Here is a 14,566-nt window from a genome sequence, read left to right as displayed (position 1 = left end):
TTGAGGGTCTTGCCAGTTTGGACAAGTCACTTTTTACAGCAGAGGTCATCTTCTATAGTGCACTTCCACAGGAACCAACGCAGCAGCCCTGGTTGAACACTGCTGCAATCTCAGCTGTATCAAAATTGGCTGACATTTTAAACGTCAGGTTTAATCTATTTTCCCCCTCCTCAAAATTGAGCCTAAGTAAGACAACTCAATGCTCAACAAGAAGCCTAAAGGTTTTAGGCTTTTAAGTTACAGGGTTATAACATGATAATGATAGCTTGAAATACCTGGTATTGAAAACAACAGAAGAAAATTAGTCACAACTATTCAGAACACCTTGGATATCGAAAGAACAGGGGGCAGAAAGACAAAAGAAAGGGTAGGAAACCTCAAGTCTATGGGGAACCTTCCCATTGCATGTTGACTTTTGAAGCTTTATGGATGTTTTCCATATGGTTACTTCAATAGTGCTTTCATTTCTAAGCACCCTTTGTACAGTCTGTTTCCACAGGGCAGGACATGGGACTTCCCAATATAATTGCTATCATGCCTTAAGCATTTTATAGTCAGCTCTATTTCCTTGGCTCCCAGCCATTCCCAATAAGAACTGTCTTTTTCTCAAAGGACCTTTTAGTGATGGAAGCAGAGAGAGGGAAGCAGGTAAGAGAAATGTCTCAGAACAACTGTGAAATGTCCTATTAATTGGATGGAGAGAAGATTCCAACACATTTCAAGGCAAGTCATTTATTCACAATTAATCTAGGAATCATATTCCAAAACCTTCACTACCCCAATACAAAAAAGCGAGGCTCCATGATAGTTTATTACCTATCATCATGCATAAGGTGAGAGCTCATGAAGGAGCACTTCTTATGCTTTAAGTTGAAACAAGCCTTTTAACTCTGAGAGAAGCTGCGAAAGGCTGTGCCAGAAGTGACAACTGCTCCAAGTCACTGAAAAATAAGAAGTGTTTTACTGCAGAACAGCATATTTCAGTTGGAAGACACAAACCCCAGGACACAGACTTGATTGCTGTCTGTCAGCAACAAGCAATCAAGTTCAGTTTGAAGGCGAAGAGATGGTATGAAGGTACAAGTGCACAAAGCTGAAACCAGGTTGAACCTACAGCACCTAGAGACTGATTTACCACATGCCATTCACCGATGTACTGACTTCAGAAGCTGCCTGGAATATGGTATTGCACCAACCCACAGGGTAAACTGCTTGCATAGAGGTGTTAAATGAGAATTGGCTTGAAAATTGAAAGAATTTTTAAAGAACAAAGATTTTTGCCTCACTTGGCAATACTGCAGTGTACCAAAACATTCAAAGAGAGAATGAAATCATCTCTATGTTGAAGAACATGCCCACTATTTCCTTATCTTCTGTGTGTCAAAGAAAAAGAGCTTTGCCAGCCCCAGTATGAGTCACTACCAAGATGAGTAGCTTGAGGATTAGCAATAAAATAGAAACAGGTAAACTGGGTTAGTACAGTTCCAGAAGTCAGTGTAGAGGAGACAAGGTGGGGCATCCAAGGAACAAGGACGGGCGTTCTTGTTCCAGAACAACTGGAAGTTACAGAAATAGGACATATTGTTATGGAGGTTTCAACCAGCCAATGACATAGATCACAACTGATGTTGCCCCCTCTGAGGCATGCAAGACATTTATCACAGTCACGGGGCACACTGAAGGATGAACAGTCTGACTGCAAAGATAAGTGATGTGACACTGAAGACAGATGTGTGACTTCATACAAACATCCACAGTGGGCTATGACATCCAGGCTTCCTTCTAGAGGAACACATGCTCAAAGAACTGTACCATAAATGAGTTCTTCAGCTGACTAACACCGCTTCACATCCTGAGCAGTGTCAGGAAGAGCCTCAGAATTAACAGATGACTGCAGCAGCAGAGGAACGCACAACAGGAATGTACATGCAGCAACATGCAGCAAGCATGTGTTCCCACTTACCTGCTGTCTGAAGGATTTCCACCCCCAGTACTGCCCACTGCTGTAACTTACAGTCCAGAGATCCCTCCTTTTCCTGTTAAGTCTCCCCTAAGTTCTCCAAAGAGAAACCTCATCAGAAGGTTCTCCCAGATTCTGTTCTGAGATAGTAGATGGCAATAGTAGGGACAGAGGCTGTGCTTGCTTGTCGTGATGAAGAGGACTAAGAAACTAATTGCTTATCAGGTGTATGTCTCTCCTTAACCTACCATGATAATCTCTGAGTGGGACCTGTGAACTGGCCACTGTTTCCTGAGGCAGCAATGATTATAGGAACCAAGACTGAGGCAGCCTTGTAGCTTTGTGAGAACCAGCTCTGAGCCTGTCATGCACCAGTAGCTGATTTCTCCTCCAAGCAGGTCCTCTACACAAGCAATTTTAACAACTACCAACTGGACCTTTGTGTAGTTAAACCACTGACTTTGCAAACCTAAGCTAGGAGATCCCTCAGCCAGTGTAGTTGAAGTCCAAAAGGCAAACGGGATTTCTGCTTTCCTTAAAATTACAGTGCAAGCAGTAACATTGAAAGCTCCTGCCTTCAATCTCCAAGTGTTCCAACTACTGCACTAAAGCCCACAGCCAAATGTCAACCACATAAAACTATTGTATAATTAGCAATGAACAGCTTCTGCTTAAAGCATCTTTCCCTCCAGTGCTCTGCCTCACAAATGATTTCACCAGTCCTAGCCCACAACAGATGTCTTGAATAAGGTGTCAGTCATGGAGAAACACTCACCTTCTTTGGTCTTTGTGCTAGCTGCTACCGCGTCCCTGTCCACGGCTGGTGAAACACCTTGCTCTTGTCCTGTTCCTTCTGTGCTCTTATCCTTTGGTTTGCTCTCTGCTTCAGTTTTCTTTTTGGTAATGTTCATGACACCAGGAGTGAGAGGTGGACGTTGGATGGGTGCTGATTTAGAGACTGGACTAGGAGAGGGTGGCCTCTTTTTTGACATGCCAGGGGAAGGTGGGCGAGTCTTCTGCCTGTTGAAATAAGCAGTACTGTTCAGGGCTAACCCACAACTGAGACCAGAAGTCTACTTTGGTTAGTTTACATCACCTACCTCACTTCTAAATGTAAATCCACCCATAAACCACTGGTGCCTTCCTCATAAAACTCAAATACAGGATTCCAAAATACCCTGGGCACCCAGACTCAGTATTTATGGGCCAAGATCAAATCAGGTTTGCAAGCCCTGATGTCTGTTTAACTCCCCATCACCCTGTGATTCCACTCCAAGAACCTTCCTACACTGATAGAGGCAGATGAGTCTATTCAGCAGCTCACGTTTCCCGTTGCTTTTACTGCACATACTGGACAGAAAACTGGGTGCACAGTGTCTGCACAGAAGAGACAAAGGTTCAAGTAAGAGCTGCAGCCTTACTGCAGAAATTGGACCAAAAATGAGGTAATCATGTTGTATAACATGGCATTGGTCATCCACATTCCAACAGCACAGCTGTCTTGAGACAGGAAGCAGCCTTCCTTTTGTTCTGGATGCATACCTAACTGTAGAAGGTGATGGAGGACGCTTCACCACATTAGCAGGAGAGGGGGATCTTCTTCGGGCAGACACAGATGGTGAGGGAGGGCGTCTTAAACCAGAACCCGGAGATGGTTTGTCTGTCTCTGATTTCTAAGGTGACACATCGAAACAAAACAATGCTCACTCTCTAGAGCACAGTACGGAGGAGTTGCTACCCCCAAACCCATACAACTTCTCAACAAGATGTACTTTACATTTTCTTTATGTCCCAAAAGACAGACCCAGTCAAATTAAACTCTGGGAGCCATAAGCAGCAAACAGTATGCTCTGGGATACCAAAGAGATCAAGGACTATAAAATCCCAACTTGACTTCCATACTGTGTTTTTTTAAGTCACAGAATCCCAGACTGGTCTGGGCTGGAAGGGACCTTAAAGCTCCTCCAGCTCCAAGCACTGCTACGGGCAGGGACCCCTTCCACTAGAGCAGCTTGCCCCAAGCCCCTGTGTCCAACCTGGCCTTGAGCACTGCCAGGGATGGGGCAGCCACAGCTTCTCTGGGCACCCTGTGCCAGCGCCTCAGCACCCTCACAGGGAAGAGCTTCTGCCTGAGAGCTCATCTCAGTCTCCCCTCTGGCAGGCTAAAGCCATTCCCTACAGGCCCTTGTCCAAAGCCCCTCTCCAGGTTTCTTGTAACCCCTTTAGGAACTGGAGCTGCTCTCAGGTCTCCCCTTCAGGAGCCTTCTCTTCTCCAGGCTGAACCAGCCCAGCTCTCTCAAATGCTCTGAGTATTTCAGTAAGCAAACAGAGTATTGAAGCAGGAGCCAATCTCGAGCTGTTTTCCCCCCTCCTGATTAATACAAACCTAATTCCTGTGGATTTTCAACAAACCTGGGTTGAATCTGGTGAACTTGCATCAGATGAAGATACAGAGGACTTCAATCTGTCGATGCTACGACTGCGCACGGGCACTTTAGGAGCTGGGACTGGGGAACTGATGGAACTGGCTGAAGCTGAACGAGGACAGAGGTGAGATTCTATAAAAGTTAGGAATTCGACAAGACAAAACGAGAACCAAGTGCACAGCATGAGAACAGGAGAAAAGGAAGAGGGAGAAAGAGAGAAAGAAAGATTGTGTGTGTTAGAAACCATACAGAGAAACACCCCAGGCAGCGCACATTGCAATGGGTCACGGACACAGACACCACCACCACACAATTAGTACTTTGGAAGCAACAGCACCAAGAATCAAACCATTCTGAAAGCAGCAGTCTGGAGTAGATAAAAATAAAATGCTTTTCCAAAACTTGCCTGAATTTGTGTACACCAGTGTTTAGTCTTAGTTAGGCTGCATCTAATCACAAATACTTCTGTTTTAATGGCTTAGCATCCTTCTTTACGAGTTCTTCGTGACAGGTTCAAATGTGAAGCAGGTTTCCCTCAAGGAGGAAATCTTCCTTCTTTCTAATGAGTAAATACTCGAGTAAATCACTGCGATAAAGCAGCATTACATTAGGCATCGGGGCATTGCAACCTTTCCTTGTGAAATAAGCATTTGGGCAACACTGTTCTACTTTCCCTCTCTGATCCCTTTATCACTATCTATGGTTGTGCCCTTTACCCAAGTCAACAAATCAAAACAGGTGGTGTCAAAGAAACCTACTGAGAAGAAAATATCAACCATTAAACTAAAGTACCTTTCCTACCTGAAGTATCTTCACACATAAGACACTGAAAGCAACTGTACCTTTTAATTACTTTTTCACTAGCATGGCATAGATAAGCATACATAGATGTAAAGATAGAGACTGGAGTTATCTACAGCCTGAATAAATTGTGACAGATGCAGCACTTAACTCTGTAACTTGGAAAATACATTTTATTTTTATATAGACAGCGTTTGTGCAATAATTGCATTCTGTGTGTGCAGAGCTTGTGCTAAAGCACAGGTACTTTCTACTGAAGTGAAGAAAGTGCCTTTAAGTAAACTGATGAAACCATGAAAGTGATCTTTAATTCAGCAAAAGTGAATAAGTCACATGCTGTCAGTAACAGTGAAAAAGATGGGATTTCCCCACATGACATGAACTGAACTATTCATGGTAAAATAAAAGTAGCACAGAGATGGGTGTGCAAAAACATGACCACTGACCACAAACCAGTACATGAAAAACTGATGATTACACAAGGGGAGCAGTGCAGAAATGGTCCTTGTTGGTACACCAGGGACAAGTCAAGTGGCATAAGACCAAAAATCAAGAGGGAATAACATACTTCAGAGGAAACAAGCAAAACTGGAATGCAAGTTGTAAGGTAAGAGAGGAGAAAGGACTCCACATTGGTTCCAGATACACATTTACTGGGGCATTATTGCAACCAGTAACAATTATCAGACATGTGGGATGCAGCTAGGGCTTGCCCACAAGGCAAATTCCTGTGTTAGTATTAAGTGGAGCCACAGAGTGGGCTTATCAGCTCGGTTTGAACCACTATATGTTGCTTGAGCCAACAAGGGCTTCTCTATGATACCTATAGTATCTTCTCCTGCTAGTATACCTCTACTTCGACAGTCAGCCTGAGTGAAGCCAGCCTGGGGCTCCCTGTTAAGATAACCCCTTTGTCATCCTCCTACAAGAGTTTCTCCACACAAATAAATTTAGGCTTTGCCCTTATTCCTTGGAGCCTCCTTTGAAATTATACACTTGCTTGGGTTATTTTCCCCCTCTTTCATTTCTTAGCACTGATGTCTGACCAGGATGTCTCAGATTCACCTGAGACTACACCCAAGTGCTAAAGTCAGCTAAAAAACCAAACCCAACACCAGCATCTGGTTCTCTGCAGATCAGTTAAACTGGCACTGGAGTTTTAAAGCCAGTATTACTCTGTGGCTTTGTAACCTAAACATACAGCATAGCATATGAATTGGTTATTATACTCATCAAAAAAAACCTTGGGTAAGTTGTGTTACACATAACCATGTATTAAGTGTCTGATTCACACTGAGGTGTAGCACGGTTAGCAACTATCATGCAAGTTCTTTCAACTGCATAGGACTTCGAGGCTTTGCTGCCCTCCTGTTACCTGAGGGATCCTGTCCATCAGCCGATAATGTAGCAGCACTTTTACTCCTAGCTAAAGAGGCCTGTGTAGGGGCGAGGAGGCGACTGAGTACGCTACTGTCCAGAGGACTGAGTTGGGAGCGACGAGCTAAATGATGGGAACAAACCAAAAAGGATCCAACATGAAATCATATAATGAAAAAGACAAGCAATACAAAGCAAAGGAAGGCTGGGAGCATCGCTGCAAATCATAACAGGTTTGGAAGGAAAATACTGAAGTCATGGAGAGGGAAATCCAAACTGAAAGCACAGCAGGGTTAAACACTGCAATCTTATGTTGCACTTCTTGTCCTTGGCTTGCTTAACAACAACGTGCAAAGACTGGCACATGTACAACAGAGGTGAATGCTGAAGTCAGTCAAAGCACAAGAAGTTTCTGACCCAGCTTTTCAGGGCTATATGCTCTGAATGGCAGGAAAGGCTCCTCTGGCATCATGAACAGTAGACTTGCAAGTCAAAGTGCATGGTTACAGTCAGGCATCGTTTGCACACACAGATTCACACAGACAGCACCCATCACCCTCCCATACAGGAAAGATTCTAAAGCAGAGTATCATTTCCACTGCTGGCAAGGGCTGCTGAAAGGAAGGTTTCAGAATTGTTAACCCAAAGGGAAAAACAAGTTAGAAAAGTTGCTAGTCTTCAGCTTTAGGAAGAGTTCCTAGAAGAGAGGTTATCTGTAACCTAGTGGGGAATACACAGACCAAAGGAGACTGAAGTGAGAACAGGTTCCTTCCTTCACGTGCATGCACAAAGATTAGGCCAGCAGCCGGGACAGAGAAGTTGCTTTTAAACTGAATAATGGAAGAGAGCTTAAAAGCAAAGGTAAGATTTAACTAAGAAGTGTACACAGCAGTGACATTTTTACTCTTATATTTAAACCCATCAGCTTTCAAATACATCTCTCTCAAGCAGAAGACATTTTGCTATCTGCTTACAATGCCAGTTAACAAACTCTTTGGTCCAAAGGGAGAAATTTATCCTTTACAATTCTATCTTCACCACTGGGTAACTAAAAACCCATTAAAGAGTCCTAAAAACGTAAGAACCAAGGAAACCAGTGAAAGGTAACCTATCCAAGCTTTGCTGTGAATGGCTTTAAAAAGAAGTAGTCAGCTTTAGGAAACAACCACCTGGTTTTTCTTCCTTTTTCACTTTTTCTAGTTCGGGAGAGGACTGGGGTTTACTATTCACTCTATTCAAAGATGTGCTCCTCTTCTTGTCTGTTCCTCCTAGAGACCAAGCGTAAGGAAGATTATTTGTAACAGGACATTTAGATATATGATTCTCTAAACTACCATTCCCAACCTTTGCTTTTGCCAGTCTAAACCCACTGCTCTAGCATTATGAACCACTACTTTCTCATGAGTTAAATGGTTTGCCTACCATGTGTCTATTCTCCCCCCACCCTTCCACTCTCCAGAGGAATGCTGCTGCTTTATAGACACAGTTACCCAATATTTGGCACTGCAATGTGCATAACAATATTTATGCCACAGTGCACTGACTACATGCACAGCAATGAAAACCTGAGTAAAAACACAATGAAACTGGGACATGGTTTAAAGTTAGAGAATCCCAGACTGGTTTGTGCTGGAAGAGACCTTACAGATCCAGCTCCAACCCCTGCCACGGGCAGGGACCCCTTCCACTAGAGCAGCTTGCTCCAAGCCCCTGTGTCCAACCTGGCCTTGAACACTGCCAGGGATGGGGACCCACAGCTTCTCTGGGCACCCTGTGCCAGCGCCTCAGCACCCTCACACGGACGAGCTTCTGCCTAAGAGCTCATCTCAGTCTCCCCTCTGGCAGGTTAAAGCCATTCCCCTTGGCCTGTCCCTACATCCCTTGTCCCAAGCCCCTCTCCAGCTTTCCTGTAGCCCATGTAGGTTTTGGAAGACTTCAAATACCAAACCCCTCAACTTCAAACATCCCATTTACTGCCTCCCAATTCTCAAACCAAACTGGTTTCTAGCACCTTTCTGTTCCACCTGTGCACCTTTGAGTGCTGACTGCTGGGAATGTGGAGGAACTTTGTTATTCAGCCTGTTTAATGAGGCACTTCTCTTTGTGGTACCTGGAAGTGAAAGTGCATTTATTAAGCATGTTGAAAAGCCCAGAAGTCCCCTCCAGCACCTGCCCCACTTCCCTAAGAAAGAGAGTCATTAAATCACTTTGTAGTATGAATCCTTCAGAAACAGGAAAACTGGACAGGGGAAGAATTACTCTACATAAAGCATTAATTCTGAGAGCGAATCTTCTGTCATCTGATTTCAGCCATCTTTCACCAACCAGCCATTTCTTCCTCAGTGCCAAGAGCAAGAATCACTCTAACTTGTAGGGTGATCTAAATGACCTCTACATCCTGACCATGTGGACCAGCTGAAGTCCTGTCCAAATATCTTGTCTTTCAGGCCACCTGGGATTTTCTCCTCCAAAGCAAATAAGGATTCAAAGGATTTCAAGTAAATCTGAAGGCAATCCCAATTAGTTCATCATTAGTGACTTTGTTAGCAGCTTCATTTGTATTTTACAGCCCTGTTTCTGACTCATACTCAGAGCTGAACCCTGCAGACACAGGATATATAAATATCATTTGAAATCAAAAGCAGTGACTCAGAGCCCTTGCCAGTATAGATATAGTCACTGATTTCCCTACCAGGCCTACAGAGTAGGAGGACAAGTTTTAACACTGCATCACCTTCCAGCATGAACCAGCAAAATCACTGTGAGCTGGGGCCATGGCAGGGATTCTTCCAGCACACCTCATTGGATCCGAGGCTGCAGATGGGCAGAACACTGCAGTACAGACCTAGGTGAACCTGGTTTTGTATTAAACACCACTTAGCTTGATGATGCTCTGCATCGTTTTGGAGAAACAAAACCAAAAGCATCTGGGATATGGACGAAACATTTGGGAAGAATCCCCATAAGGAAATCTTAGGCTAAAACAAACTGGTATGTGCTCATGCAAATAGTCTCTAGCTTTCTTAATAAGTAGATCAGGGCAATTCCTTGTGTTTCCTAATTTCTTTGGGGTTTTATTTGGAGAAGGCAAATTGCCATAATTTATAGAATGTACTGGGATGGGCACAGAGGAGAAGGCAGAGAGAACATGCATACGCAGAGGGCCGGTAAACCAGAGCTCTCATTCTCCACATCCCTGTTTAGTTGTGGGGTGCTGTTTTAAACATGGCAAGCTGCAATCAGGGGCTTCATCTACCCTGAAGCTGCAATTCAAAATGAGGCTGGAAATCACAGAAATTGGTAAATGATCTCTAGAGTGCAAAAGCTCCAATAAAAGTAAAGAAATAGATGGCTTCCAGGCCATTTCTATTCCTTGGTAGTCACTGGCACACAGTAACCCACCCAGAATGCTTGTGAGCAGGGGTGTGCACTAACAGTTTGAGTATCAATATGAGATTACACTCATTGGGCTAAGGAATCGTGTCAGAGCTGCATGCTACAGCTGCAGTCATGCTAGAGCTACAGGTCACAACAAAACAATCCCCACCCAAAACACTTCCATAGGCATCAGGGGTTTTCCTGCATCCTCTATTTGGTTAAGGTACAACTGTAGTATGAAAGTGTGTGTCTACAGAGTACAGGACTGGCACAAGAGAAAGATGTCAAACCCAAGCTGATTTTTAACGTCCCCCAGGCAATGAAATGACTGAAGCTGTCTAACAGAAGGCAGCAAACTTCAGTTTTGTACTACTTCTCTTTTGCTGAGATTTCAGGGTGTGATTTGAGGCATGCAACCCCCTAAAGATGATGTGAAATGATTCATGGATCAATATTTCACCCGAATTTGACTCTAGGAAAACGATTCCAGATATAAACAGAAAAAGCCAGGAGTCTTTACCGTTGCTCTTCTCCTTTAACAGAGATTCACATCAACTGGGTCAAAGCCCTCAAGCTGGATTAACAAACTGCATGGAACGCATTTGAGATCAAGACATGAAGTGAGTTACACAGCAAGGGAGGAAGAGGAGCATCACTCCACCTCCTGCCTCCTCCCCAGTAGCAGCTCCCCTGCCACCAGGAGCCAGAGAAGCACTTACTTTGATGAGAAGCGTTTAAAAGCGCTGCGGATGATGACAACCGTTTATCCATGACAGCTTCTGCCTGTTTGAGGTTTGCTGTGGAGGTAGACCGCTTGCTGGCTGTGAGAACAAGTGCTTGCTTTAGCATTGAGCTTCGTACCTCAGGAAGAGCCTTTCACACGTTGCTGGGAGCTCACTGGGGAAGTATCACATCCTGAAAGCCAGCTCCACTTTTGCTCAAGGAGAAGCACACATTATGTGTTTTGATCCAACTAGGGCCAGTTGTAATGGGCACACAAAAGACATTTCAGTGGAGGCATGCCAGGGTTTTGCACATATGTATGAAATACGAACCTTAAACCCTGTGCTCCTAACATATAAAGGCAAAAGCTACTGAGATTGTGTGTTACCAGAGAAAGTAACAACGAAACCTTCCTTCCTTCCACGTGGATACAGTAAACCAGTTTTCCGATCACAACCAAACCAAACCAACTGCTTTTGGAAGGACAAAGGCAAACAGCATTCCTGTTTCTGATTCCTTCTCAAGGGCTGCTGTGAATGTTTTAGAAATTTCCAATTTTTCCCTGTTATCTGATCCGTAAGTTCATGTTTGCCATTAATTTTGCAACTCTTTTGGAAAAAAACTCCTGCCACACCAGGCATTAATTGTTCCCTTGTATGGGTATACACACAGACATATCTCCACACAGAAATCATCTCCCACATGGCACTACAAGCCAGATAAATACCTGCTTTTTAATGTCAAATAATGCACTTTCAGGATGAACACTACTCCAGAGTGTAAAAGCCTTGCAAAAGCATATACCCGTCGCTGTGGGAACTCAATAAGCAGAAAACAGTAATGCACACAAAGTAGGGAGGACGTAGCAGGATAACCACAAGGAATTCCATCCATCAAAAGCAATTAATCGATTTTCCTGGCACACTGCACAGCAAAGAAGATTAATGTGAACTCATTAGTGCATAAGTACCAAAGGAAAAGCAGCACGACTCACCACAGAAGCAGCACCTTTTCCCTTTGGCCAGCATGCTATAGCATCCTTACAGCAAGCACAAGGACACAGGATTCCTATGTACAGCCCTCTCTCTGTATAGTACTTCTGACACCCATACCCAGCCTTCCTGAGCATGGGGCCTCCTGCAGAACCAAGTCAAGTGAAAACCACATTTTGGAGTGGCTACACAAGTGGCAAGCTCTTGGGCAGTGAACAAGAGCCAAGCTCCCATGGGACTTATCCCATGGAGAACTGGGGGATCTACTGAACCTAATTAAGAAACAAAGATCTGAGCTTAGCTTACCTTCCCAACACAACAAAAGAGGGCATTTTAGGAATGAAACCTGAGTACTGGGATAACTAAAACAGCCTTGAGAGGTTTTGTACATAACAAAAATCAGCAAGCTCCCAATCCATGGCTATGGGTGCTTTGGAAGGCAAAGACTACCCTCTAGTGTCTGCTCTGAAAAGCAAGCCTGGCTCCTGCCTCAACTCAAGTGTGAGCCTGAGGCCTCCAAGCATCATGGAGAGGCTTCGTACAGGTTTTGCCTGGTTCAGATTGGGACTTCTGCACTTGGCCTGAAATCTGAGATGTCAACTATCCCCTGCTGAGACCCAGAGAGCACAGAAGTAAATCCTGCATTCAGAAAAAGGACACTGAGCAAAGCAATTCTATTCCAGCAAGCTGTGGGGTGGGCTGTGCTGGCTGCTAGAGACAAGGGGGAAACTTCTAACAAAGTATCACAGAATCCCAGACTGGTTTGTGTTGGAAGGGACCTTAAAGCTCAGCCAGTTCCAACCCCTGCCCTATGAAGGGACACCTTCCATTAGAGCAGCTTGCTCCAAGTGCTGTCCAACCTGGCCTTGAACACTTTTCAGTTTGCATTCATTGCCCAAGACCTTGAGAAGTCACAGCTTTTTTGATCAATACATTCACAAACGCCTCAAATATCTTTTTTGGGGGAGAAAGAATACTTATATCAAGGGATTTGAAATGCAAGCAGCACATAGCACCAATCCCATGTGATACCAAATAGAAGGGGGGGGAGCAAACTGCAGCAGCAAAGCCAAAGCAAGCACAGGACTGCCTTGCAGCAAGGCTTGCCATGGGGTAAGGAGCTGGGAAATGTGGTACCTTAAGGAAATCATTATGAGAGCAAGGAGCTCTCAATTGTAGCTTCTCACTGAGCTTCCCTGAGAGAGGGTCCTGCAGTCCTCACTGAGGCTGGATAAAATGAGGCTAAATAGAGGAATATTACCAGCCTCTCACTTCCTCCCAAACTTCTACTAGGACAAGGAAGCTCTTCATTTAGAAAGGAGAGACTCTGGCAGCCCAATTTCTACTCTAATGGCACGTCTCCACTACAGATGCACCTGAACATCTCGTTTTGCTTAGCAGTCATCACTAAACCTCCCTCATTTACAAGGGCTCTGTCATCAAAGATGCTTTATTCCCCAGCCTTGCCATTTCTCCCGGCAGACCCACACCCTGCATGTTTCATCTCAGCCCTGAGCAATGCCATTAATGTAATGGTTGACTTGGGGGCTTCCATCAGTTTCAGGCCATCAGTGGAGTACTTGGTGCAGTCTCAGTGAATCACACTCTGTACATAACAGAGAATGGCTGATGGCTGGTGAAATGCTCACTTTCCAGAGCACACTGCCTTTATCACCCACAACTGCTCCTTTACCAGCCCATGTTCCTAAATATTACTGCTGACACAGGCAGTTCCTGGAGTCAAACACAAATTTCACACTGTGTGGATGCACAAGTCTTAAACAGATACTGTAGTGTTTGACTGTCTCCATGTTTTCCAAACTGGTGCCAAGTTACCCACACTGATTCACCACACCTGAACATATCTGCTCCTCCTATTGCCACTTTATGATGCACAAGGTACAGCTTAAGTGCCTGTGGTTACATCAGCAGAATGTTTGTTGGAAGACATTTTAATGTGCTTCATAGAATAGTTTGGGTTGGAAAGGACCTTAAGATCATCCAATTCCAGCCCCCTGCCATGGGCAGGGACACCTCACATCACCATGTCACCCAAGGCTCTGCCCAACCTCAGCAGCACTGAAGACCATCTTCCACAATCAAAAGGACAGACAAGACTCATTTCCTCACGTAAATTGAGAGAGCAAAGAACATTATGTGTGTCATAAAGCTTAGCTTTAAAATTAGGTAAGGTAGAAAAGAATGGAAGAGGGGAGAAAAAAATGGTGCTTTCTATATGTTAGGCAAATGTGATTTCCTAGATTCAAGGCTGAATGGCATTTGGTGATGTAAAATAAAGTAATTGGATTTGTATATGTAACCAAACAACCCATGTTGAACAGGTAAATCAATCCAGTCAAACTGGCTAATTCTGAGGAAAATTAAGGATTCATGCTGTGCAGAGGAAGGGAAGAGAGAAGTTAAATAAAATACACATGCTTCTGCTGTGTTGCCAGCATAAGCCACAGTAGTTAAATCACACTCAGTCAGACTGTTCATTGCATTTTCAAGTCCCATATTGTCAGCATTAGGAGGCAGCTGGATTGAGTTAGTAATGCTGTGAGTATGCACACATTGTCACTATTTAGCTGGGTCTCAGCTATCATCTTAAACTAGCTGCAAGAACCAGTTTTGCTTAGTAAACATAGAGCCTTAACAGATATATCAGTGATTCAAAACGCTTCCCTGAACGATGCACTGGAAGTACCAGAAATCCAATGAAAACATAGTTAATATGTAGAATGATGCTTAGGTAATGGACAGATCTGATTTGACACGGAAGGATATCAAACTGCACAAAGGACCCATTCCCTTACATGAAGTTTCAGCAAAACACCATTTGATTTTGCAAATGTTACTTCAGTTGCTGGTGAAGCAAAGCAAAAGGAAACCAAACCAAAGCCTCCCAT

At 44.1% G+C, this 14,566-nt stretch overlaps 1 protein-coding gene across 1 annotated transcript in view; it reads right to left on the bottom strand.

Moving 5' to 3' along the window:
* The window catches only part of LOC134172128 (MAP7 domain-containing protein 2-like), a 43,576-nt gene that overhangs the window by 9,802 nt on the left and 19,208 nt on the right, over positions 1-14,566 (bottom strand). Inside the window, exons 7-13 of the mRNA XM_062634973.1 lie at positions 10,662-10,763; positions 8,576-8,674; positions 7,734-7,832; positions 6,563-6,688; positions 4,373-4,518; positions 3,503-3,633; positions 2,736-2,980 (exon numbers count right to left, since the gene is read on the bottom strand). Of these exons, the coding sequence (XP_062490957.1) occupies positions 2,736-2,980; positions 3,503-3,633; positions 4,373-4,518; positions 6,563-6,688; positions 7,734-7,832; positions 8,576-8,674; positions 10,662-10,763 (948 nt within the window). The remainder of the gene's footprint in view (positions 1-2,735; positions 2,981-3,502; positions 3,634-4,372; positions 4,519-6,562; positions 6,689-7,733; positions 7,833-8,575; positions 8,675-10,661; positions 10,764-14,566) is intronic.

Source organism: Pezoporus occidentalis, unplaced genomic scaffold (genome assembly GCF_034315485.1).
Source record: "Pezoporus occidentalis ecotype Australia unplaced genomic scaffold, CSIRO_AGI_Poc_V1 ctg440, whole genome shotgun sequence".
Taxonomy (NCBI): Eukaryota; Metazoa; Chordata; class Aves; order Psittaciformes; family Psittacidae; genus Pezoporus; species Pezoporus occidentalis.
This window is presented reverse-complemented; position numbering and strand designations above follow the sequence as displayed.